Source organism: Passer domesticus, chromosome 2, assembly GCF_036417665.1.
Source record: "Passer domesticus isolate bPasDom1 chromosome 2, bPasDom1.hap1, whole genome shotgun sequence".
In the NCBI taxonomy this organism is placed as follows: domain Eukaryota; kingdom Metazoa; phylum Chordata; class Aves; order Passeriformes; family Passeridae; genus Passer; species Passer domesticus.
In genome coordinates, this window is record NC_087475.1 from 34,020,538 (window position 1) to 34,043,942 (window position 23,405).

The window sequence follows — 23,405 nt, forward strand, 5'->3', positions numbered from 1 at the left end:
AATTTTAAGCTACCAACTGAATATCAGCAGAAACACACACAACAGTGAAATTCTAATTATCAAATATTTTATTTATTCAAAAAAATCATTAGGTAAATAGCTATGATTGACTTTATCTTTTTTTAATGCAGGTGTACTGACGCCACAATTCCAGAGAAACTTTAAAGGGGAGGAGACAGGGCAAGTCATTTCATGCAGAACAAGTTCCACATTTACTTGTCCAGAAATGTAGGCTTCTGTATCACAATCTACTGCTTTACAGGAGATTAGCTAGTAGATGTAAACATTCGCTTGCAAAAAAAGGATAGAAGAAGGATAAAGGTCAAATCATATCTGACCACCTTTGAAACATCTCAACAATCCCATCATTAAAACTAATACATTACACACTTTCATCTCAATCCTACTCAAAGTTACCAGAGTTACCACTAAACTTATCAAGCATTTGAACATTTAACATAAAAAATACTGGTGTTTTATGTTCTGCTATAATCCACTTTGATAAATTAATCTTTTATTTTTTTACATCAGCTTCTTGTAACAGTCTTCTTAAAGATTTCTTTAGAACAACTGAGCAAAGAAGATGAATGCTTCTCAGCCTTTTTGCAAAGGAAAAAAAAAGGCCAAAAATTAACTCAACCAACCTTCTAAACACCAAGATTTGAGTCACACCACTCCACACTGCCCTGTGACCTATTCAAGCTGAAAAAATTAATGGAAAAAGTAAACCATCAATTACTCATAATTAAAGAAAAAAAATTCCTTTTTTTCAGCATGAAATATATTTAACACATTTTCAAGTAAGATTGTTTACATGGAATGAATTTTACACTATACATGTTTTTTTGATGTTGAAGCCTATACAAACACTGCCACAACCAATACACTTAAATACCTGTACATTATTTACATTTTAAAATATTTTACACAGCTCCAAAACACTGGCAACATTTAACTATATACATTTTAAACTGGAGTGCAAAATGCTTACGGTTCTTTAACACAGGAATTTCAACATAAATCCTGCTATCAGTTTTCCCTTAATTCAGTGGAAGTGGGTGTTAACTTTGTTCCATGCCAGCCATCAGTGACAAAGCTAAAGATTCCACTGTGAAACAAACCACAAAAACATAGTTAATATTTGCATTTGCAGCACTCTGCAAAGATTTATTGCAATATTCAATTCTGTCCTTTAAGAGGATACAGGTTTACTTTTTAAATTGTAATACTTTAGCACCTCAGGACAGTAAGACATTTTATAAGTCTCTGACAGCTTAGACTGTATTTCACCACATTCATCATAAGCTACCCATTAGTTATTTCAGTGGTAACAACTGGTAAGAAATTAGCTCCTTTGTTTGAAATACTGTTGTACATAAAAAAGTTGTGGAGGTTTATATACACCAAGCCATTCTCAAGGATGGTTCTGCAGACAAGCTCTTGTAGATGTCAGTAGCAGTGATGGAAAATATTGCCTGTTTTAAACACAGGTTTTAGGTCGGGAAAGACCTTTAAAATAATCAAGTCCAAACACTAACCTAAGACTGCTCAGTCCACCACTAAGTCATATCCCCAAGGCACATCTAAGGTGGGGTAGAAACCTGTGAGAACACCCATCTGCATCCCAGCTAACCCTGATGCCCCACAACCTCACTGAGCAGTTTTCCCCCTAACTCAAACTGGCACTGATTAACAATTTAAGCTCATACCAGGCTGTAAGTAGAAGCATAGATATGTCACACTGCTGTTTCTACTGCCAAGGAAATAACTTACAACAGATGGGCAGAGCCAAGAGCCCAGTGCAGTTGCAGCTGAGACACCATAACACTAAAATCCTGTCTGCTCAAGATATATCACAGCTGTCATTCTCAATATCAACAAAAAGAATGCTCTTCTATACTCCCAGAACTTAGTTTCATTAGTTTAGAAAACTGCTTGTCACTTGCTTGGCTACACACCTTCCCCTCATCAAGTAAACAGATAAACTGAAGAAACATGGAAAAGCTTGGCACAAATACTCTAAAAAAATAATTAACTTAGTAAGAGGTTAAGTCTTGCTGTCCCTCTGTGCATAATTCATAAAATGAGATTATTTAAAATGTGCCAACAAACATTACAACAGATTAAAACATAAACACATTTCTAGCAAACTTGTGTAAGTGCAGGTATGGGAAAAGCCTCATGTACTTACAATGGGGAAAAGAGCCTCGACAGACAGCTTTGTTAAGAACAGTTACAAGAAACATGTGACAGTTTTTAAAATCAGATTCCATCTTCTCTATGGATTCCATCCTAAAAAACAGTTTAACAGAGGAATGCTTAACAGACCAGCCCCTATGTCATCTTCAAAATATGACCAAATATCACAGTAAATGACAAAAGCACTCTTTACATAGAATTCTGCCTTGAACTTACAATATTTTAGTTATGCCCACATATGCTACTTCTAAAAAACAAAGGTAATTTTGACAGGATCATCTGAGCAACATCAAAGGGGCATTAATAATTTTGTCAACACTTCAGAAATCTCTGCAATGACTTGGAGGAGCTGTGTGATTCTAACACACATATCATTCCTACATAGGTTTGTAAGCAAGAGAACCTTTCCTGGTCCTTAGTGCTTTGGAGGTCATTGGGGACCTACACAGTCAGTGAAACAGAGACACCCACACTGCTTTACTACCCAGCAGTCTCTTAAATTCCACTCTGGACTCTGTCAGCCAGCACTCACTAGTCAAGGGAGAAGACATAGTTCACAACAGTCACTCCTTTCCTTTTTCCCCTCTCCCAAGAAGATACAGATGATAGCAGCTATGACTTTTTCCTGCCATGTTTTTCATGCCAAGAGAATGCAACCACATGGCCTGAGTTTCAGTCTTTATAAACAACATTCACATATTATTTCTGATATTCTGAATGAGAAAAACACGCCAAAAATAGCAACTTCCTAATGTCACAGGAGAGTGGGATCTAAGTTTTAGGTAGCATCTGTGCCAAAGAAAATTAGTCCTGAAAAATATGAAATAAGCCAGTCCACACCAGCTGGCTTCAGGACCATACATCAACTTCTGAGTGTTTGACAAAGCCTTGGAGACTTGCCCAGTATCATTCATCCTTCAAGCAGCAGGCTGCACCAATAGAAGTATAAATGGGGAAAGAATGGCTGCAAAAAAGGATCTGAGTGTGCTGGTCAAGAAGAACTCAACAGGAGTGAGCAGGGAGGATGCCCAGGCAGCCAGGAGGGCAACCCCCATCCTGGGGTGCATCAAGCACAGCACAGCCAGATGGATAAAGGAGGTGACTGTCCCACTGTATTCAGCATTGGTGCAGCTGCACCTGGAGGTGCAGTTCTGGGCACAAAATCATACTCAGAGCTGCAAAATTACGACCATGTAGAATTTTATGTATATGTACTTACTTCCAAGCCCCTAAACCAGCTTGCCAACGGTCTGCAAACATCAGTACTAAATTTAACACTTTCATTATAGCTTCCTTTACAAAGCTCACCTAAAATAATTAAAACACAAGGAGTAAGTCAGAAATTCATTGTTAAGCATAATAATTTTCATTATTACACTGCAATACAAAGGCTTCATGTGCCATTTACTCTGTAAAAACAATCTCCAAAGTACAATGTGATTCTTCCAAAGTGAAGATGTTTTTATTTGTTTTCCAATTCATTTCCCAGCTGACTACTTGGATATGGACTTTGCACAGACAGTATGTGGGATAAAAGGTGACAAAGCTATTAGGTACCTCCATTTCCTGCCTATGGAAATGGAGGTACCTGAATAGCTTTGTCTATGTATAATCCTCCTAACATTAACAATCCTCGGTTAGTCCAAAACCTCCCATCTTCAAGAAACAAACAAGTCATGTAGTACCCAATATAAAGTATTCAATTTTATTCTCTTTCCTTGATAGAGCTGAGCTGAAAATAGCAAGGGAAACTGGATGTCAGTGTGAAAAGCTACCACTTCCTCAAGAGTACCTATATATTGCTTAGTATACATCCTGCAAAACAGACTGCTTAATTAGCACACAACTACCTTCTTGTCCTGGTAACTCAATACACCAAATATATTAATTTTTCACCCACCTTTTCTCTCAGTAAGCAGCGATCATGAATCGTAGATAGATATCTGTAATGGATCTTTATCAACTGATCTAAGTCTTTGGCTTCTTCTACCTGATGCTGAAATTCCAAGCCTGTACTGTGGAGAATCTTAAAAAGAAGACCAAAGTTGTTAAATACAATGCTGTACACAAGTGATTGTGACTCTCTTCCAATATATTTTTAAAGAGGCTGAAATTGCATGAATCATTTGCTCCTCCCTCTCAAATTTTAGGATTAACCTCCAAATTACCATCAATAGCAAAAAATTTAAGCTCTTCTCAGAACGACACAGCAACATTCCTCACAGAAATAGATACATTGCCACTACACAGGGGCACAATGACTATCCTGAGAGAGGCTGAACTGGTGCATATACTAGTTTTAAAAAAAGCAAAAAAGGCAATAGTGTAGATATGTATCTACAGGCATTGCCTTTGTATTTGGAAAGTCATGTATACACTGTGTACTAGAGATTTTTGAGAAGAATCCACCCAACTAAAATATCTATTGCAATACTTTTATAAGCATAACAGCTCTTAAGTTACAACTTACAGAAATCTCATCTTACATTACTACATTTAAGTCATCTGTATCTGGGAGAAACAGACAAAAGAATCAGTAACATCCAAAGATGAATCATACGCATTTTTGGAACTACTCATTTTAAATGGCCAAGTTGAAACTGAAACACGTGCAGAAAGGACATTATATTTACGTTTTGCTTTTTGTTTGAGAGTGTTTTTTAGGTTTTAAAGGAAAATTAATACTTCATCTCCAGTTACAAGCTCCTAATATAAATGAAATTGTGATATAAGACAAACCCTAGTCATGATGTAGTTGTGCAGGCTGTTGACAAAATGCATAAGTTTCACTCTTAAGAGGAACATGCGATGTATTTGTTGTTTTATACTTTCTTTTTGTGGTCCAAATACAGGAAGTGTTCCTTGTTCTAATGAAGTTCCTTCCTTAACCTGTGAGTTTTCTGCAGCAGAGACTAATACTTAAAAAAAAAAAAGGCAAGAGTGTTACACTTCTTTTTGGGAAAAGACTTAAACAAAAAGTCATACCCATAAAGTTTAAACAGTAAAAAAAACACATACTTTTAGGAAGATAATTACTTAGCTGATGTTCAAAATATAGATGAACCCATCAACTTCCTAATTGATTTATTTTTCTAAGACATGAAATCTATATCCACTTTACATGGGACAGGAAGAGTATTAACATTAACTTTGTGAAGGAAATACTAAAAAATATTTCTATAATCCCCCAACATTTTACTGCTTTTCAATTTCAAATAAAGTATTTTTTTCGTCTTGTTTTCTTAACTTGACTGCAAGGTATTACTCATAAAAAGACTATACATAAATATTAGGGTGTGGCAGACAGACTTTCTTTCAACAGCAAAGTCTGTAGAATGAAGCAGCAAGTTTCCCATATAACTAACTAGACTTGAATCAAAGGGACAAAGGGAATGCATTAATGGAGCTGTCCCTGAGGCTGGAAAGAAGTAAAAAACACCCCCAACTTACTACACATAATTTGTGACACTAACAGAGATTATTATTTTATAGAATGAATCAAAATTCTAACTAGTTTATACTACTTACTGCAGAAAGCAGAAGACTAATCATATCCTTAGACCACAAAACAGAATATCTTTCATTGAAGGAGTATCTTACCGTCAAATCGTAGAACATCTAGACTATACTTGGCCCACTTTATTTGCAGTAAGAGCAAAAAAACTTGATTGTAGATTTTTTGGCATTCTAAGCTTATAACTATATCCACAGGCCAAGGAACCTAGAAGGAGGAGAGGATAATAAAGATAGAAAATGTAAGTCACTTTCATACAACATTTCAGATCTGTAAAAACTGCAGCCATTTTAACTCTACCTTGTAACTCAATGTCAAACCATCTAAGGTGTGGACAGGGAGTTTCTTCTTTGCTGTATCAACACTTTCAAACGATATTGACAGCCTATGCAAGGAAACAAGTGATGCAATTGGTGAGAATCTGTTTTAGATGAGTAATTAGTTTCACTATTTTCTATTTCTCACTGCTAACCATTAACTGATTTAATCTGGAGGACGTGGGTAGAAAAGAGGAGAACAGCTCAAAACTTAATTAAAACACATCTTAATGAGTACACAATAATTAGTATTGTGCTATGCAAGTTAAGTAGATTAATACAACTAAGTGAGAAAGAAATGTAACCAAAGCATTTTGCACTTTACCTTGCACTGTCCTCGGGATATCGTTGTCCAACTGCTTCTTGTAGGTGAACATTTAAGAAAGCAACATTCTGCCAAGTTTCCTTTTCTCTAATTTTGTCAAAAATGGATGTATAGAAGTCATACATGGTATCTCCAGCTTCAAGTAAGAAAAAATTTCTCATTGCCTGCAAATATTCTACAAGCCTAAATGGGAGAAACATAACATTTCCTGAGTCTCATCATACAAGTGAATGCAAAACACAACTCTTACAGAAACAAAAATCTTAAAAACTCTTCACAGCAAAAACTCAGTACTGAATACAAACATAACAAAGTCTACAGTGAATCCTTTGTTTAACCAAGGCATTTTTTCCTGTAAGCTTTAACAACTCCACTAACTTCACTGGAAGCTATCTTAGAGGCCAGGTAATTCTCAGAAATAGCAGAATTTGGAAATCCTGTCCCTCTCCCTAAAATGAATTTTAAATGACAAAACTACTATGAAATACTGTTGGAAATAATATCCCCACCAAACATCTACTGATGACAAATGACAGCTTTGCTTTGATTCAAGCTAGACCAAGTTTCCACCCAAGAGTCTATCATGTCAGATATAATACCTTTTCTCTTTAATGACTTTATAGGTGTTTATGAAATTGGAATAGAAACACAACATAGAATTGCTTGTTTTAGTGACGATATACCACTGGTAATACAAAAACAAAGTTAAGGAAAAAGAAATCTACTTTCTTACCTATAATCCTTCTTTAAAGTTTGCATCAAATTACCACAGCATTCCAAGTATTGCTTGTCTATGTGAGGATAAAGACAAGACCTCAGTGTCAGTTCAAAAGTCTGGCAGGTCACGGATTCTGAGGATCTATCCACACAGACATCCCCACCAGTAAACTTCTCATGAAAGTCACTCTGTTCCAAATACAATCTTCAAAATAAAACAGGATACTTAGAGAAGAAGGCTCATTATTTATACAAGGTATAAAACAATGCTCACCTTCAAGGATTTTAATCAATTGGGTCCTCTGCTCTGAAATATATGGTGCAGGGGTAATAGAAGTTGATTACAAGCAGAACATGTATCCAGCCTATAAAGTGATCCATCATACTGTTTGTGTATCACCAGACATGAGAGTACCACAGAGGACAGCATTCTACAGTCACATAACTGCTTAAGGCATACTCCTGAAAAACATCTATAATATTATATGATGGGAAGAAAGTGTCTGTGTTACACATTTGTAAGTTTAATTGTTTTTACAAAGAAAGCATCAAATTATTGTAATACTTTGTAAAAAGCTAGTTGCCAGTTGTAACCACTGTAAGAGGAAGTCCAGCTCATAGCTATTGCCTGGACAGACTGAATGAGCTAGATACTGAATTAACGTAGCAATTTTGACAACTACAATAGTCCCAATAAACAAGGGAAGTCAAGTCCTATCTATGATTTCTGTAAAACAAGTTCCTCCTTTTTTTAAGTAAGTTTTAAAACATGTAAATAACCCGTTAGTATTTAGTAAAAACATAAATAGCTATTTTCTTATTTGTAATCACATAATAAGATTTTCAGAGTTTATCCTTTCTGCTAATTTCCAACACATTTATATACTCTCTACAGGACTTCCCTCATTATGAAGAATGAAGAATTTTTATGCAAGTAACGTGAATTTTGGAAGGCTTTTACAGTTAAATGATTTAAGCACAGCAAAACTGAAGCTGCATTCTTCTAAGAATATATGTGGTGCAAATGAACAACATTGTATACAAAAAACAAGGAAACTCATTGAAAAGTTCAGATTTTACAATGGCATTCACTATTAAACTACTTATTTGCTAAAAGCCTGCTATGATAAAGACTACTCCAATTTTCTATGCTACCAATTGCAAGTAGCACATTCTTCACTGATTTTAGTTGTTTTTCTTTAACCATGCAAAAGCAGAGTTTCTATTTAGCTTCTGCCACTAATTGTTGGTGCTCGCCTTTATTCTGAACTTTCTTGTTTTCAGTAGCAGCAGCAATGAAAATGTGATCTACCAAATGTTCACCAGGCTGAATATTGCTTTCAACAACACGGCAGGAAGATCATTCATTTACCTGGCAAAATTAATAGCCAGCAGTGGGTCATGGACATCATCCAGTTCCAAGTGTCTTTCTGCTATGGACTGCATCTTTATCAGGCTCTGCTTTGTGGCCTGCTGTTCTGTAATGATGTCTGGAACAGACTCCTCCCCGTGCCGCAAGCGGGACTGCACCGATTCCAGGAACAGCGTGTACAAACTCTTCCGTTCAGCATCTGAATTGGGCAACACATTGGATAAAACAGCATGTGAACTAAAAGAACTCCACAGTCCAAAATTCACAAGCTAATGTTTCAAATGGTACATTTAGACCACTATTCAGGAAAAAAAAATAATTTTTAGCACCTGACAATCCTTCGGTATTTAATGAAGTAAGTCTCCAAAATAAACAAACTATCTCTACTTTTAAACATGAAGAAGCAGCAAAACAAAAAAAATTATTTTGTTTCCTTAAAGAAAAAAAGCAAAAAAACCCCAAACCCAACATTAGTTACAATGTTGTATTATGTTTTACAATCAAGATGAATATCCTAGATATCCTAACATCTTTGATCTACTTATGAATAAGCTTTAAAAAAAAATTACACGCTATCTTAGATTACTTAACCACCGAGCAATGGAAAAGAATTATTTATAAAAAACCACCAGTTTTACTATTAGAACTGGTTTTGTCTCATAACAAAAAAAATGTTTTGTAAGCACATGGAAAGAAGTTTGAGAAAAATTTAAAGCAACGAAAAGAATGTGGAATTCTCAACTTTAGTGAAAACTTTGCTCTTTTCACTTGTTTGCATTGGAAGAGTGTTTTCCATCAGACCTGAAGACACCAGCCACAATACTGGCATTCCACAGAGTGTTATATTACTCTAAAGCCAGGGGAAGCCCATTAAAAAAAATACACCCATACTGTTAGACAGCCTAAGGCACAGTGGTGTTCAAACTGACATCTCACCTCTTGATGCAGCCTGCTGTGGAGAACCGTCTTTGCATTGAAGGTTCTTCAACAGCTGCATGGATTTCCCAGCCATGATAATTTGCTTTAGCACAGGTTTCAGAAAAGACACCATTGTGTGCTGTCTGCTTGAAGGGGCCTGATCACTGCCAGAACTGGCACTGGCATTATCACTCATCTTCTCTTCATTCTCTGTCTTTTCTGACACACTATATAACGTGTAGGTAGCATACCAAAAATCTCTGTGATTAACTGGAACATTTTTGTTTCTGCAAAGAAATAAAAAGCTCTTCAGTATTTTCCTTTCCAAAAGGAAACTTTATTACTAGAGGATGTGTATTCTCTTTTTTTTTGTGCTTTGCCTTTCTCTTAGAACAGTCATGAAGCATTTTCAAAACCGTATAAAATCACTTCATCCCTATTTGCAAACTATCTACGAAAAGGAAAAACAACTAGCTCATGGGAGATAAAACAACCAAATAAACCCCAACAGCAAGTCAAATAGAGCAATTATAATTAAATTTGTCCAGGATGTTAACTATTCAAAGTGGCATGCATCCTTAGTGTCAAAATTATGAGCAACTGACTTGCAGACTTATTTAAAACCTCAAACTGAAGTAACTACTACCAGGAAAGCTGAAAAATTCTAGAGTAGGTGAAACTCAATTTGTAGTTCACTTTGGATTCTTTTGTTGTTTACATCAGATACTCAGTTTGGTCTTTGAAGTCAGATGGAAAAACCTGAATTAGATAATTAAAATTAGGTAATTAAAATGAAGCATAAATGTAAGTTAAGATCAGCACTGAAAACACAACTACAGAACCAGAAAAATAAGATATAATAAGGATGCTAAGGATCTCTGCTACTAAGGAATTATTACAATAGTGCTGCTAGAGCTGTTGTCTTACTTCATACTCCCCTCAATATGTGTTAACAGACACAGGTTCAATTAAGTTTGGCAGATAGGGAAAAATGCATTTGTAATTACAAGCCAGAACTTTAATTTCTATATTCACTTTCCACTCCAAGCTCTCAAAAAAAGGGACCAACAAAACACAGCATAGCAACAGAACAAAAATTAACAGCTCAAGTAATGTTTAGGGTATGCACATGTAATTCAAGACACCATATTAACTTTACTACAAGTCAGAAGCAGTGAGCATTTTATTTCCAAATAGCATTTGATCCATAGCAGCTTAAGATCAATAGAAGAATTTAAAAGTAAAATTTTTAATTTTTGCAAATGTCTTGGGTTTGAAAAATGGTTAACTGCTTTTAAAAAAAGTCAGTATACTCAGTCAGCCTGCTCATTATTTACTATAGTGGGAGAAAACCCAAAATAATTGAGTTCTACTCTACAACAATATGTGGTAGAGATCCATATCTATGTAATTTCCCTAATGGGAAACTTGAGACAAGTTATGATTAAGTATGATTAAGAAATTATTTCTGAAGCAAAATAGCAAATGTGAAAACCAACTTTTACTGTTACCCTTTACCCTAGGTTCTACAACAGGTTTACTTGCACAGCATTATGTATGTCTAGTATCAAGCATCCCTACCTCTGAATAATAAATTCCTTTGCAGGATCAAACAAATTACCATGGACTATCCACTCATCTACTGTCTGTAAATATGGCCTCACAGTTTCAACCCAGAGAGAGAACAAAAGGGATACCTGAATTCAAAGGAAAAAAAGAAAAAAAAACTGGCTGAGTGTTTTCATATCAAACATTGAAAGCAATATGGTAAAGTCTAACCTCTTAATTGTGCAATCAGTTTCTAACATACGCATAACTACACTTAAGGATTTTAAAGATAAAATGTTAAAATAAAAATTGAAGGGTTTTTTTTAATGGAAGTCTGTATTGTTCATGGCTCCTCTTGTTATTCTTGTCATCACAAATCCAAACAGCATTTTTTCACTCTAACATCTCTGAAACAGTAAGGGACAGTCAAAAAACATTCTGTGGTTTCATAACACTGAAATCAGGAAAACAAAAGGATATAATGACATGAACTATTTTTTCAACATTATAATCAAGTTACTGTAAAAATCAAAACCCCCACATTTTAGCATTGACTGAATTATGCAGTTGTAGAAATAGGAGGGAAAGCTATTCCAAAGTTCCCTCTTTCAAAACAGCTTCCCGGCCTCTGATTTTCCAGCAGTCCTTCCCCTTGGCCCTCAAGAAACACTGCTCTTGATCCTCTCATAAATCCATTCTCATCCAGGTTGAATGAACTCAAAAAACAATAATGCATTAGTTACTAAATCTAGTAACTAATTTCTTTATTTCTAGTGTGCTGTTCTATTAAGGAAGGAATTACTTCCCCTACCGTTTGCTCAGACGCCTCTCCAACACTGTCATATTCAAGAATAGCTTTGTAGAGGGTATTAAGCAGATGAGATGCTCGTACAACATTTCTAGTGTCAGGTGGCACTTCTGCTACTCCTGTGCTGAACACCTTGTGAAGTACCTTCAGCTGTGTCAGTCTGGGAGACAACTTATCTATTACTATTGAAAGTGTGACTGTTTTATCTGGGGGAAAAAAAAAAAAAAACAACAAGATAAAATAACATCCAACAGAAATGCAAATTTTGTCAATGTTAATTATTTGTGTGTCCCCCTTCATGTAAAACTTCCATTGCACTGTACCTTTGTTGATTATGCATTTTTCAATTTCAGTAAGTTCTTCTTTAAAGCTAATGAAATATTTATACAAAGCCCACATAAAAGCTTGGTAGGTTCTGAATGGAGCTTCAGTAGTCTTCTTTGGAGTGGAAACTGTTCCATGCATTATGCTTTCTGGGCTGTGTCCCATCACTTCATCAATAAACTTCTGTAGTCTAAATACAACTTGACCATATGCTGCTATCTGCTCCAATACAGATCTCAGGCAATTCTAAAAACCAACAAAAACCAACCCTTCAGAATCATCTAACAAAAACTGTATTTCATAAAACCTAAAAACTGAATTACAATATTATTTTTATGAATTAAAATATAAAATTCTGGAATTGCTATTGCTTCATCACATTCCCAGATACAGGAACAGCCCATTCAGTTGTATTAAGCCAGATGCTCTTATTTAGACAAAACACAATTGTAGAAATACGGAGAAAATTTGTAGAAATTTCCACAAGCAGTTTAATTTCCTATTCCCACAAATTACATCCTTCTAATCACATATTCCTCTGAGATTCAAAAACAACTTACATGGGTTAAATGAGTTACAATAATATCATTCCGCACAGTCACTTTTCCATCATTCAGTTGAAATATAAAAAGCTTTTTCACTCCTGAAAGTAGCCTTGAAAAGAAACAAAAAGAGTAGTAATTTTCTCCCTTAATGGACTTATATGTAATTAATAAAAGAACTAGCTCTCCCTTGCCTCTCCCTAAGAGTTTATTTTCTGTGACTAACAGGAGACCACAGATCAAGTAGGATGCTATTGGTACTCTAAGTTGTTGCCAGAACAAAACAATTAAACACTGTAATGAAGTAAATATTTCCTAAAGTTTCTTTCCAGTTGAGATGATTTCCAGCTATAGGATGACTCAGCCTGCTTTCCAAAACTGGACACTGTTTTATACATCTACAGAGACAAGATAAGAACAAATTGGTTCTTTTTAACAGTTAGACTTGAATAATCAATGCCAAAAAAAAGTAGCAAGCTAACTTCTTCTTCATGAATCACAGAATGGAAGGGACCTTAAAGATCATGTAGTTCCAGCCTTCAGGCCATGAAGTGACCCCCTCTCTCCAGACCAGGTTGCTCAGAGCTGCGCCCAACCTGCCAGGGATCCACAACTTCTCTGGACAATCTGTTCCAGTGCCTCAAATGTGAATGCTTAACACACACAAGCAGCATCTTTACTGTCAGAAACAGTGTAAATTAAAAGCTCAGTAATAATTCCTTCTTTGGACATCTACAAAGACAGACCTCTCATCTCCTTGAGAGAAACACTGGAAGTTAAAATGCAAGCTTTGTGACACTGCACTTACCAAAGAGTTTCTCGTATAACCTGAGTTTCTGTGACCAGTGTCCTCTCTTCTGGCACGTACAAAGGATCACTGGTGTACAAATGGTGGTCCCTTAGGAAAAAAGGAAACAAAAACAATTTAATAGCTGAAAGAACAGCTGAATCACCTGAAAGTAAGAATGACACAATAATTTTTAGGCTTAGTTTTGTTCTGCTCACATCTGAGCAGATTCAATGTGCATGGGGACATTTTAAGTATATAAAAAAAAGCACAGTGTATTTTCATATTGCTAAGCAAGATACTGTGGAAAACACCCAAATATCATCTCATCTTACATAGACAAGAAATTAAGTAGCAAACGCCTGAAGTATTGCATTTCCACTATTTTTGGGGCAGGAGGGGGAGGAAGGTTGTAGGTTTGGAGTTTGTTTTTTTTTAATTATTCAGTTATTTCTCATTCAGTGCTGTGAAATCTTATCATTACTTTCTATAAAAAATACTAGGCTAGAAAGTAAAATAGAGATTTCTCTAACCCATATAAGAAAATTCTCTCTTTAACCCACAAGTTTACTGAAGAAGTGGAAACTTTCATAGCCACCTAAGAATTTTCTCTTATGATCCTATGCAATTCTTTGTAAACCCTCCTCAGTACCTTTTCGTATTTTAGCAAAGTATATTAAAATTTAGAAGTATTATTTACATTTTTAATATTTTTACTTATCACTATCATCAGTGGCAAAAGTTATGCAATCACACTCAAAAACAAAAAATTCAAATTAAGTAATACTAGTTATACATCATACATATATGTAAAACATACATCTCCTAACAACACTGCAGCAGTAGCAGTGTTGCTTTATTCATGTGACCCATTTTCTAATATTCATTGCAAATTGTGGTTTATAACTGGCTAGACAACCACCTTATATGAAAATAACTCCTTCATTAAAAATTTCATTAAATTAAGAAAACCAAGGACAAATCTAATGAACTTCATTACTGATACATCAAAATTTGGGACAGGAAATAATTAGACTCCCTTTTATTTTTAATTCTCATTTTCTTTCCAAGGCCACAGCAGATTATGGCAATATACTATTTTAAATTCCTTCCCCACACAAAATTTATGTTTAACTTTGTAAGGGAGGCATGAAAAACATTTTAAAAATTTAAACATTAGGCGACGCCTCACTTCCAGGACAACTTACAATCCATCTATATTAGGTCCTCAGAGACTTTCATAAAGGTCAAGCCAAACAAAATTCAACAGTAAGATTCACGTCTTTGAAAAATGAAACCCCTCTCTCTGACACGAGAAACTTAATAAAAACTAAATAAAAGGATAAGAATATATTAATAGAAAAAGTAGCTGATTTCTTCATCTTATTAATTTGCACCCCTTTAATTCTGTTCTTAAGTGAATTGTAATAGCTATAGTATCTTTATGCTTCCAACAGTAAAGAGGCTTAAATAAGTCAATATTTACCATTGTATGCCAGGAAGGAACATGTAAGTGATATTGTTTTCTTACCAGACTGCAGCCAGGTTGGAATGCAAGTGCAAACTATGTGAAAAGCGAGGAGCCCTTCCTGTCCAGTACTGAGGAACTACGTGCTGCTCCAGCCAGCTGCGGGCATCAGGCTCACCCACTGTGAAAACACGGGACAGGCAGCAAGGTGTTTTTATTCATGCAGGAAATGCTTACAAAACACAGGAAGAAGTTATTCATAAGCCTATTCACTCAGCTGTAGAATCACAGATCTTTTCAAATGAATTACCATTTACAACTATTTACACTTTACTGCACTGGGAATTTAATATCATGGTGCACAAACTCATTGACACAGAAATGCCACATTTCCCAAATGTTGCAAAAGTCCTAAAAAAATAAGTTCTGATCAGCACTGGTGAGGCCTCACCTGGGTACTGTGAGCTGTTTTGGGTGTCACAATATAAGAAAGAGCTATAAGAGTGTCCAAAGGAGGGCTACAAACACAATGACAGCCCTAGAGGGGAAGCCATGTGAGGAGCAGCTGTGGTCAGCTGGTCTGTTCAGCCTGGAGAGGAGGACACTGAGGGGAGACCTCACCATGGTCCACAGTTTCCTCATGAGGGAAAATGCAGGACCTGATCTCTTCTCTCTGGTGACCAGTGACAGGGCCTGAGGCAATGGCCTGAAGCTGTGTCAGAGGATGTTTAGGTTGGATATTAGGAAAAGGTTTTTGACCTGGAGGGTGGTTGTGCACTGGAGCAGCACAGGGAAGTGGTGACAGCACCAGCCTGACAGAGCTCAAGAAACATTTGGACAACACTCTTAGCCACACAGTGTGACTCTTGGGGGTGATCCTGTGCAGGACCAGGAGCTGGACTTTTATGATCCTTGAGGGTCCCCTCCAGCTCAGGATATATGATTCTTTAAGCTTGAAGATTTACATGGTTTCCAATTTTTTTTTTCTCAAAAAATGTGCTTCTGTCTCAGGCAATTCTCAAATGCTATATACAAAAACAGACCGACTTAAAAAATAAACTGCCAAATGTCATCAACTTTATCACTACATTCCTTTTTATTAGACATTTAGTACATTACCTAAACCAGTTTTTTTCTAAAATTCGATTGCCAACAGAACTTTACCTAATCCCAGTTATACAGCTACTGCTTATATAATATATACTATGCAGTTGTCATGTGCCAAGTAAACTGTACCCCACAATATTTTATGAAAAAGAATACAGCTACATTTACTACTCCCTGAAGGTATTCAAGAGAAAAAACACTAGTGTTTTAACTAAATAAACCTTTTTTTTTTTTCCCCCAGAAACATTTAATACCTGCAAATGAGGCAACTATTTCTGTTGGAAAATAAGTTTTGTTTCAGCATTCTGACACTTAAAAATTTACATTATATCCATACAACTACATGCTGCCCTAACTCTGTTTTCATTTCTATATTGGAATATCCATGTAAATTTCCACAGGAATGAACAGAATTCTTCTCCATTGGCAGTAACAGAAACCAGATCAAACTTTCCATATTGTTTCTTTACAGTAAAAAAAACCCACTAGTAATGAACAGTAACATGCATCTTGTATCACAATTATAGATCTGTAACACAATACCTCACTAAAGAATAATTTAAAAAGCTGTATTACCTTGCTAAATTTTAGTATGTACATCAGAAGAATTACAGCTTATTCTAACCTTTCCAGGAAGCATGAGGTACTGTCTTCTTATTTGGATCTTGGTCTTCTAAAGGTGTCCTGTCTACTTGAATGCCAGAGTCCTCCCTACTCAAGGGCTGAGTGTCCTCTTCCTCTTCACTTTCTCCAGACCAATCCTATGAAGTACAACGGACCCCAGGACACTTCAGTACAACACAGCAGACACATCTATATTCAGCTCCTATTCAAGCCAAACATTAACTATTTTTTTTTTTTTACACTATAAAGTAAATTCAGGACACTAGGACTAATGTAACTGTCTAACAGAGAGTGATTTAAGTTATACACAACATTAATAACCAGCAAATGAGAGATCTGGAAAAGATCACAGAACTGCAGCAAGCTCTGATTAGGTGGAAGCAAGGGTCAGCAGAAGCAGACAGTTTAACTGCAGGACTAAGTCAAAACATTGTGAAAAACAAAAGTATTTGTATTACTGTTACTCTGCTTGGGTCTGTCTTATTTCATGGTATTGAGCAGAGTACTGGGGAATCCTGGAAGAATCAACATGCAGAGCATACAAACCAGGACAACTCAATGAGGTCTCTTAACACACTTCAAACCAGTTTATGCAGTCCGGGTTTTTACCTTAAGAAATTACTTACTGGTGTATCTACGCCTGGGCCAAAGTAAATTTCTTCTCCTTCCATCAAATACTTTCCCCAATCAAATTCTTCTTCCTTTTCTAAGAGAAATATAAATATAAAAATAGTAAGTACCACATAACTCTGACTGTCTTTTCTTCTAGAAACACTTCCAAAGTTAAAATTATCTTGATAGTCTATAGCTAAAACAAAAGACATTTCCTTCCACTTAAGGTTACACCACTGTTCCATTAGCAAGGTTATGTACTTTCAACATGACACAAATTGTGACATATCAACCACGTATATCCCTTACTAATTCTCAACTTTATTGCTTATACACTCAAAATATGCAACACAGCGTGCCATCAGCACATTTAACTATGTTATGTTACACTACCCTACACTTCAATCCTGGGAAAACATGCAAGAATGCAACACACCACTTATTGTGACTAGGAAGTTCCATTTAGCTCAATGGAAACATTCTAAATGTATAATTTAAATACGCACAAGGATCCCAGACTGTAAACAACAAAAACCAAGAACTGTCTTACTCTCCGAAAAGACACCACATATCCATAATGTGATGTGCCATACTTTCAAAGTAACAATCACACAACATATGATATCTTAAATGTGAAGCTTACTCAACTGTAATTAGTGTTGTTTGAGATAACTTCTTCATATTCACATTCCTGGAATGGGCTGAAAGTGCATTCAAAACACCGCCGAGGGAATGTGCAGAGATCATTCAAAAAGGAATCTTAAGATGCAAGATTTTCTTTAGGTTAGTCTGAAATACTCTTCTTTCAGTCTATCATACAACACTGTAAACAAATGGGGGATGGTATCCACTCAAACTTAAGCACAAGCCTCGTTCTCAGGCACTGAGTGAAAAAATCCTACTTTAGAAAGCAGGCAGCTGGGATCTCCCTCTGGAAACCTTCAAATGTATCTCCCTTTCCTTGATTACGTAGGAAACTTAGAAATTTACATCACCAAAACTTTTTCAAAAGATCTAATATTGAGGTGCAAGACAGAGACTCAGGATAGAAATCCACTGTCTGTCTTTGAGCATGTAAGCACTGCTGAACAGGTGGAGAACGTTTGTTTGTGATAGTGGTACACGTCAAAGAGAGTTCCCAAGGTACTTCAGTGGCTGGAAAACTTAATTAAGTGATGCAACATAAACAGGGGTAGGAAAGACTTGCAAGCTATTTTAAATGTATAAATTATAAAGACAACCAATAAAGCAATGTGAAGTGAAGGAGATAATAAAATGAAAAGGAAAAATGTCCTTATCAGGTTGCATTGCAAATTGTATCTTTCATTAGCCATATAAACGTCTTGTAAACTTACCCACTTCTTTGACCCTTGGTTTTTCCACATAGGTGGTGTTGGATGGCGAATCAGACAAACACAACAGAAGAGACAGTATGGAATAGTGTGTATCTGTCTTTAAAACACATTAGAAAAAAGCAAGTCTGTAAGTGTTCTAAAAGATTTTGCTTAGTAACAAAGTCAGCCTATTATCTGCAGGAATGCTCCCCATTAGTTCCCATTCCACAGTCCTGAATTACAAAAATAACATCTGCAACATGCCATTGAATGTTACCCATTTTCTTCCACCTATTAATTAGCCAATCAGTATAGAAATCCTTCAAAAGCAGCCACAGCATATGCTGCCTCTTACTGAGCCAATAATCGGAGAATATGGAAAAGATGCAAGTACTGTGAAAGTAAGAAGTCACCTCAGGACAGGGGATAATGCACAGCCACATAAACATGGATGAACTGGAAGGACAAAGGTAATGGGCCTGCAGGAAACCAAGTCTTAGCTTTCTGTAGGACTGTGCAATTATTTCAAACAGAGGCTAAAATCACTACATTTTAATATCATGTTCACATTATCTTCTCAGATCTGGAAATCAACACAAATCATTTAAGATGAATCTTTAATATTTCAGTTGTGAAACAGAAGCCTTCAATCAGGTTAGAATACTGTGCCAACACTGGTATGGTCCAGAGATTTGTACTATTGTTTATTCCCTAAAATCTGTTTACCAATGCACAACCATTTCTTGCTATAAAAAGATTTTTCTTTGGCCTCATTATAACTTTACAAAGACCTTCAGACACCATTTCATATCTAGACATTCTGCTAAATCCTTATACACTTTCACACATTCATAAACACACAAAGGTGTTTTGGAATGAGTTCCAGTTGCATTTTACAAAAAATAATTTGAATTCCTGATAAAGCAGCATGATGCTCACTTACTATACAAGGATTATCACATGTTCCTACCAAACATTGCTGATTTTGTCAAAGAAAACCAGCAGGTCATTGACAGAACCAATGCAGAACATTCAAGTATTAAGTGCTTGCTTGGATATTTGGTTTGGTTGGTTGTAATTTCATTCAAATCTCAAAACAAGCACTTTTAAAGGTACGTTTTCCAAAATCTAGAGACTACAGTATAGCAACTGAATATGTGTAAGCTATTAAGGGCTCCTGGGTTTTCCCCACAAATTAAAAGGAACCTAGAACATGTAAAAAAAGATAAATGTCAGTTCAATGAGAAGTAAAATCAAACTGCAGCTCAGAACACATTACTCTATTAAAGAACACCATTATATGAAGTACCACCTCTTAAATCAGAAGCTGAAATCTCCCAACAGGAGAAACTTTTTAAGATCCAATTCATTATTACACTGCCACACTAGAAAGAAAACTGAGACAACTTTTGCTGTATTCATCCACTCCATATCCTAAACTGATTTGATACAAAGTGTATCAATGGTGAAACACACCCAGTCTCAATATGGAAGCTACAGGACAGGAGCACTCCAACTGAAAACGCTAAAACCAAAACACCCAGATGGATTACTTAAGGTAAAAAAAATTGGCAAAGAATGAGAAATGCTCAGTTCATTGTTGTTTTAATACAGAGAGGAATCCAGATTCACCTAGACTCCAGCTGCAGCATTTGTACAATGCTGACCCTAAAACACCTGCTCTGCAATGAGATCATGTACTTTAAGTCATGAAACTCCAAGTGCCTGAAATCCTGATAAGATAAATTTTCGTTTCTGGGAATCCATGACCTGAACAGCAACTCCAAAGCTCACTACTAAGTCACCTGAAATTTCCAAGACGTTATAAATGAAGCTCCTATTGTCAGTGTAAATGCAAGAGGGATGGAAAAAAATAACAAGGAAATCGCAACGTACATACCTTTGTTTCTTCAGTACTTGGGAGTGGCAAGTTTAGAAATTTTTCTGTTAGTCTTTTCCAGCTTTCAGCTTTTCCAAGGTCAGAATGAATTACTAATTTTTCATGTATTCTAATAACACAAATAGCATAAAGAAGGCTTTTAAAAAACATATATATAACCGATGCATTATTAATATATAGACATAAAACTTACCCTTCTATTGTTCTCTCTACTTTATGACTGTTCACATCAAGAAAACGGTGAAATCTGTGAAAGAAATCTGTATTAGAATACGTTTAAAAGGAAGCTGAAGTAAGGAAGAAAATAAAGCTGATTTACATATATGAAGACAACATTACTAGTTTAAGAATGCACACTTAATTCAGCAACAGCATTAAGCATCAAAAAACTTCAATTTTGACATCTCTTAAGAAGGATTAAATATAATTAGCCTGAAAAACAGAAAAAATTGAAAGCAGGTTACATCTAACCAGCACTCTAAGCTGAATGGAAAATTACTACTGCACCAGCAAACTAAGCAATTAAACTATGCTGTCTGCTAAGTCAAGTAGAGCAAGGAGATCAGGAACTGTGTTGTCAAAGGCACTGATATCAAATGCACAAAATTATTTGGGACCTGCATCACAGGCATAGGCAAAACAAACACTCACATGGGAAGGCCTCTAAACCCAAAAGAAGGTCTTTTTTATAAAGGATAAGGGAGAGTGTCTAAGTGAAAAGAGAGCTTGATCAAAAATAAAGACAGATTACCAACAAAGGTGCATACATATGTATAGGGACAAAACAAGAACTCGTGAAAGGTAAAATGGACTTTGGAGACTAAATTAGGCTATGAATAGGTTCTTCAGATACAGAGATCAAAAGACAGGGAATAAGAAGTGACAACACTGAGGACAAGGTCAAGACACTCTATATGCCCTCAAAACCAAACCAATGTTTCCAGCAACAGGTGACAGAAAGTGACAAAATTCTCATGACCACAGACAGAAATGAAAACTGCTGAATCCCAGTCATGAGCAACAGTTAAGCTAAACAGACTGAAATTCAAAATATGAAATCACCTCAATGCCAAAGTAATGAACTAGAAAAGTGAAATTGTAAGGCAGTTAACAAGGATTTTTAGTAAGCAGCACTGCAGGATAAAGACAGGCCCACATTGAAGAAAAGATAATAGACTTTGTTAACTACAGATTACTTAGTCTGATTTCAACTGGGTATAAGGATCTGGAATAACAGCACAATAAAATATAGCTCTAAGTAGGTGGCATTAGGTTTAAGAAAATTTGTAATTTATTAAAGCACAGCTTACATAGGAAATCATTAATTCAGAATGGTGGTAAGTGTAAGAACTGGAAGATTTAGAATATCACACTGAAAAGAATTTAAAAATCAAATCAAGAATCTGTCCTGAAAAGAAAAAATAAGCTGCAGGGAAGTTATTAGTGAAAATTATTTCATCTGTTACTCAAAGCTTCAATTAATGACTAACACACATGCAAAAAGAAAAGGATGGTTTTTCTTTAGGCAAGTTGGGAACATCATGAATAGAAGATAACGTGAGTGCTCATGGAAATAAATAGGTGGATCCAAGAACTACAGCACAGAAACATCAGCAAATCCAACAATACAAATCACAAATTTCACAAATTTGAACTAAGGAGAGTTTCTATTACAACCTAAGGTCTCACTGTTTGCAAACGTAACACTAGATAATTTCAGGCTGATGTTCCATGCACATTCCTTGGACAACAAATCTGGCATGAAAAAACCCTCCTTCTTCCCAACCCTCCCTATCAAAACTTTCTTGTTCACTTTGCATCACCCCCTCTGTTTTCTTGACATGTAAAAAACCCAAATAAAACCCCAACAATTCCCCAATCTAAAAGAGGGATACACAGCTACACAAGCACGTAGCTGACCAAAAGTGAAGGTGAGATTTGCATATTAAAATAATTTTATTTGAGCCCACTAGTAGTTTGCATTAACAGATGCAAGGCTACTGCTCCCCCAAAAAAGCATTTAATCAGCATGAAAAATGTAAAGTAGCATTGATTACCCTACATGTAATCATGTATGTATACATGTAAACATGGATTAGCTGCTAGCAGCATACGATTTCAAAGAGGGAGCAGTTAGTGAGCAAGTGTAATTGGAAATGCATCGTGTAACTCTCGCAGTTTTCACAGAACATTCTGAGCTGGAAGGGGCCCACAAGAATCATCGAGTCCAAATCAACCGGGCAGAACAGACTGGAACAATAACAGTGAAAATTGAAAACTGTGTGTGAAACTGGAGTAAGGGCATTTCAGATGGCAGTCCAAAGAGCTAATATGTATTACAAATTAATAAAGACCACGTTTTTGACAAGCCCAAGTAATACCAAACACGTTCTCTCCATGCAGACTGATAACCTTTCACACAAGCAGCACAGCATTCTTAGCCAGAAGGTTTATCTGAGTTTGGCAGTCCTCCTCACTCGCTCTTTATACACAACCACAATGTATCTCCCCCGACAAAGTTTTGGGCGGCTAAACGAACACGCTGAAAGGCCCCGTCTAACAGAGCAGGAGAAATTCCCTCAGAGACCAAGATCCACGCGTGCCGGAGCCGCAGTCACCGATGCTGCGGCAGAGAAGGGCACACGGCTCCCGGCGCTCCCCGAGACCGGGCGCACGGCGGGCACGGCCCGCGCCCCCGCGGCAGGCACCGGGACCCGCCACGCTCCCGCTGACCTGAAGTTGGACCAGGCGAAATTGAGCGCCGCCTGGAAGCGCTCTCCGCCCAGCTCCTCCTCGGGCAGGCTGGTCACGCAGCGCACCAGCGCGCGCACGGCGCGCTCCTGCTCCTGCTCGAAGCGGCCGCGGGGCCCGGGCGAGGCCGGCGGCGCCGCCATGGCCCGGCCGCGGGGCAGGGCGCGCAGGGCGGCACCGCCGCCGCCACCGAGCCGCCGCCGCCGCCCCGCCTCTCGCGAGGCTTCCCTGCGCCGCG

At 36.7% G+C, this 23,405-nt stretch overlaps 1 protein-coding gene across 3 annotated transcripts; it reads right to left on the reverse strand.

Moving 5' to 3' along the window:
* Nucleotides 1-50: 50 nt before the first annotated feature.
* TUBGCP5 (tubulin gamma complex component 5) lies at nt 51-23,376 on the reverse strand. Of its 3 annotated transcripts, XR_010355812.1 has the most exons (25): nt 23,150-23,376; nt 20,610-20,663; nt 20,417-20,525; nt 18,538-18,634; nt 17,831-17,941; nt 17,197-17,276; nt 16,572-16,707; nt 14,903-15,020; nt 13,393-13,482; nt 12,603-12,696; nt 12,042-12,288; nt 11,722-11,924; nt 10,944-11,059; nt 9,381-9,649; nt 8,445-8,643; nt 7,089-7,277; nt 6,356-6,538; nt 6,014-6,098; nt 5,800-5,920; nt 4,939-5,117; nt 4,100-4,225; nt 3,419-3,507; nt 2,192-2,292; nt 992-1,108; nt 51-702 (listed from the first exon to the last, which is right to left on the reverse strand). XR_010355812.1 is itself a non-coding variant. In XM_064408178.1 (24 exons), exons 1-24 carry the CDS (start codon nt 23,308-23,310, stop codon nt 1,062-1,064), a joined length of 3,204 nt encoding a protein of 1,067 aa, XP_064264248.1. In that variant the 5' UTR covers nt 23,311-23,376; the 3' UTR covers nt 51-1,061. The 3 variants fall into 3 exon arrangements, 2 of the variants coding, with proteins under 2 accessions (XP_064264248.1, XP_064264249.1); XM_064408178.1 differs by having other exon boundaries at nt 51-1,108; XM_064408179.1 differs by lacking the exon at nt 17,831-17,941 and having other exon boundaries at nt 51-1,108.
* Between the last annotated feature and the right edge of the window lie 29 nt (nt 23,377-23,405).

Excerpts from the sequence above, each read along its gene's own strand:
- TUBGCP5 (XM_064408178.1), bottom strand. The coding sequence starts at position 23,310 with ATGGCGGCGCCGCCGGCCTCGCCCGGGCCCCGCGGCCGCTTCGAGCAG. Across the intron at positions 13,483-14,902 it reads TCCAACCTGGCTGCAGTCTG|GGACCACCATTTGTACACCA; the intron begins GTAAGAAAACAA and ends TTTTTTCCTAAG. Across the intron at positions 5,921-6,013 it reads GTTTGACATTGAGTTACAAG|GTTCCTTGGCCTGTGGATAT; the intron begins GTAGAGTTAAAA and ends TCCTCCTTCTAG.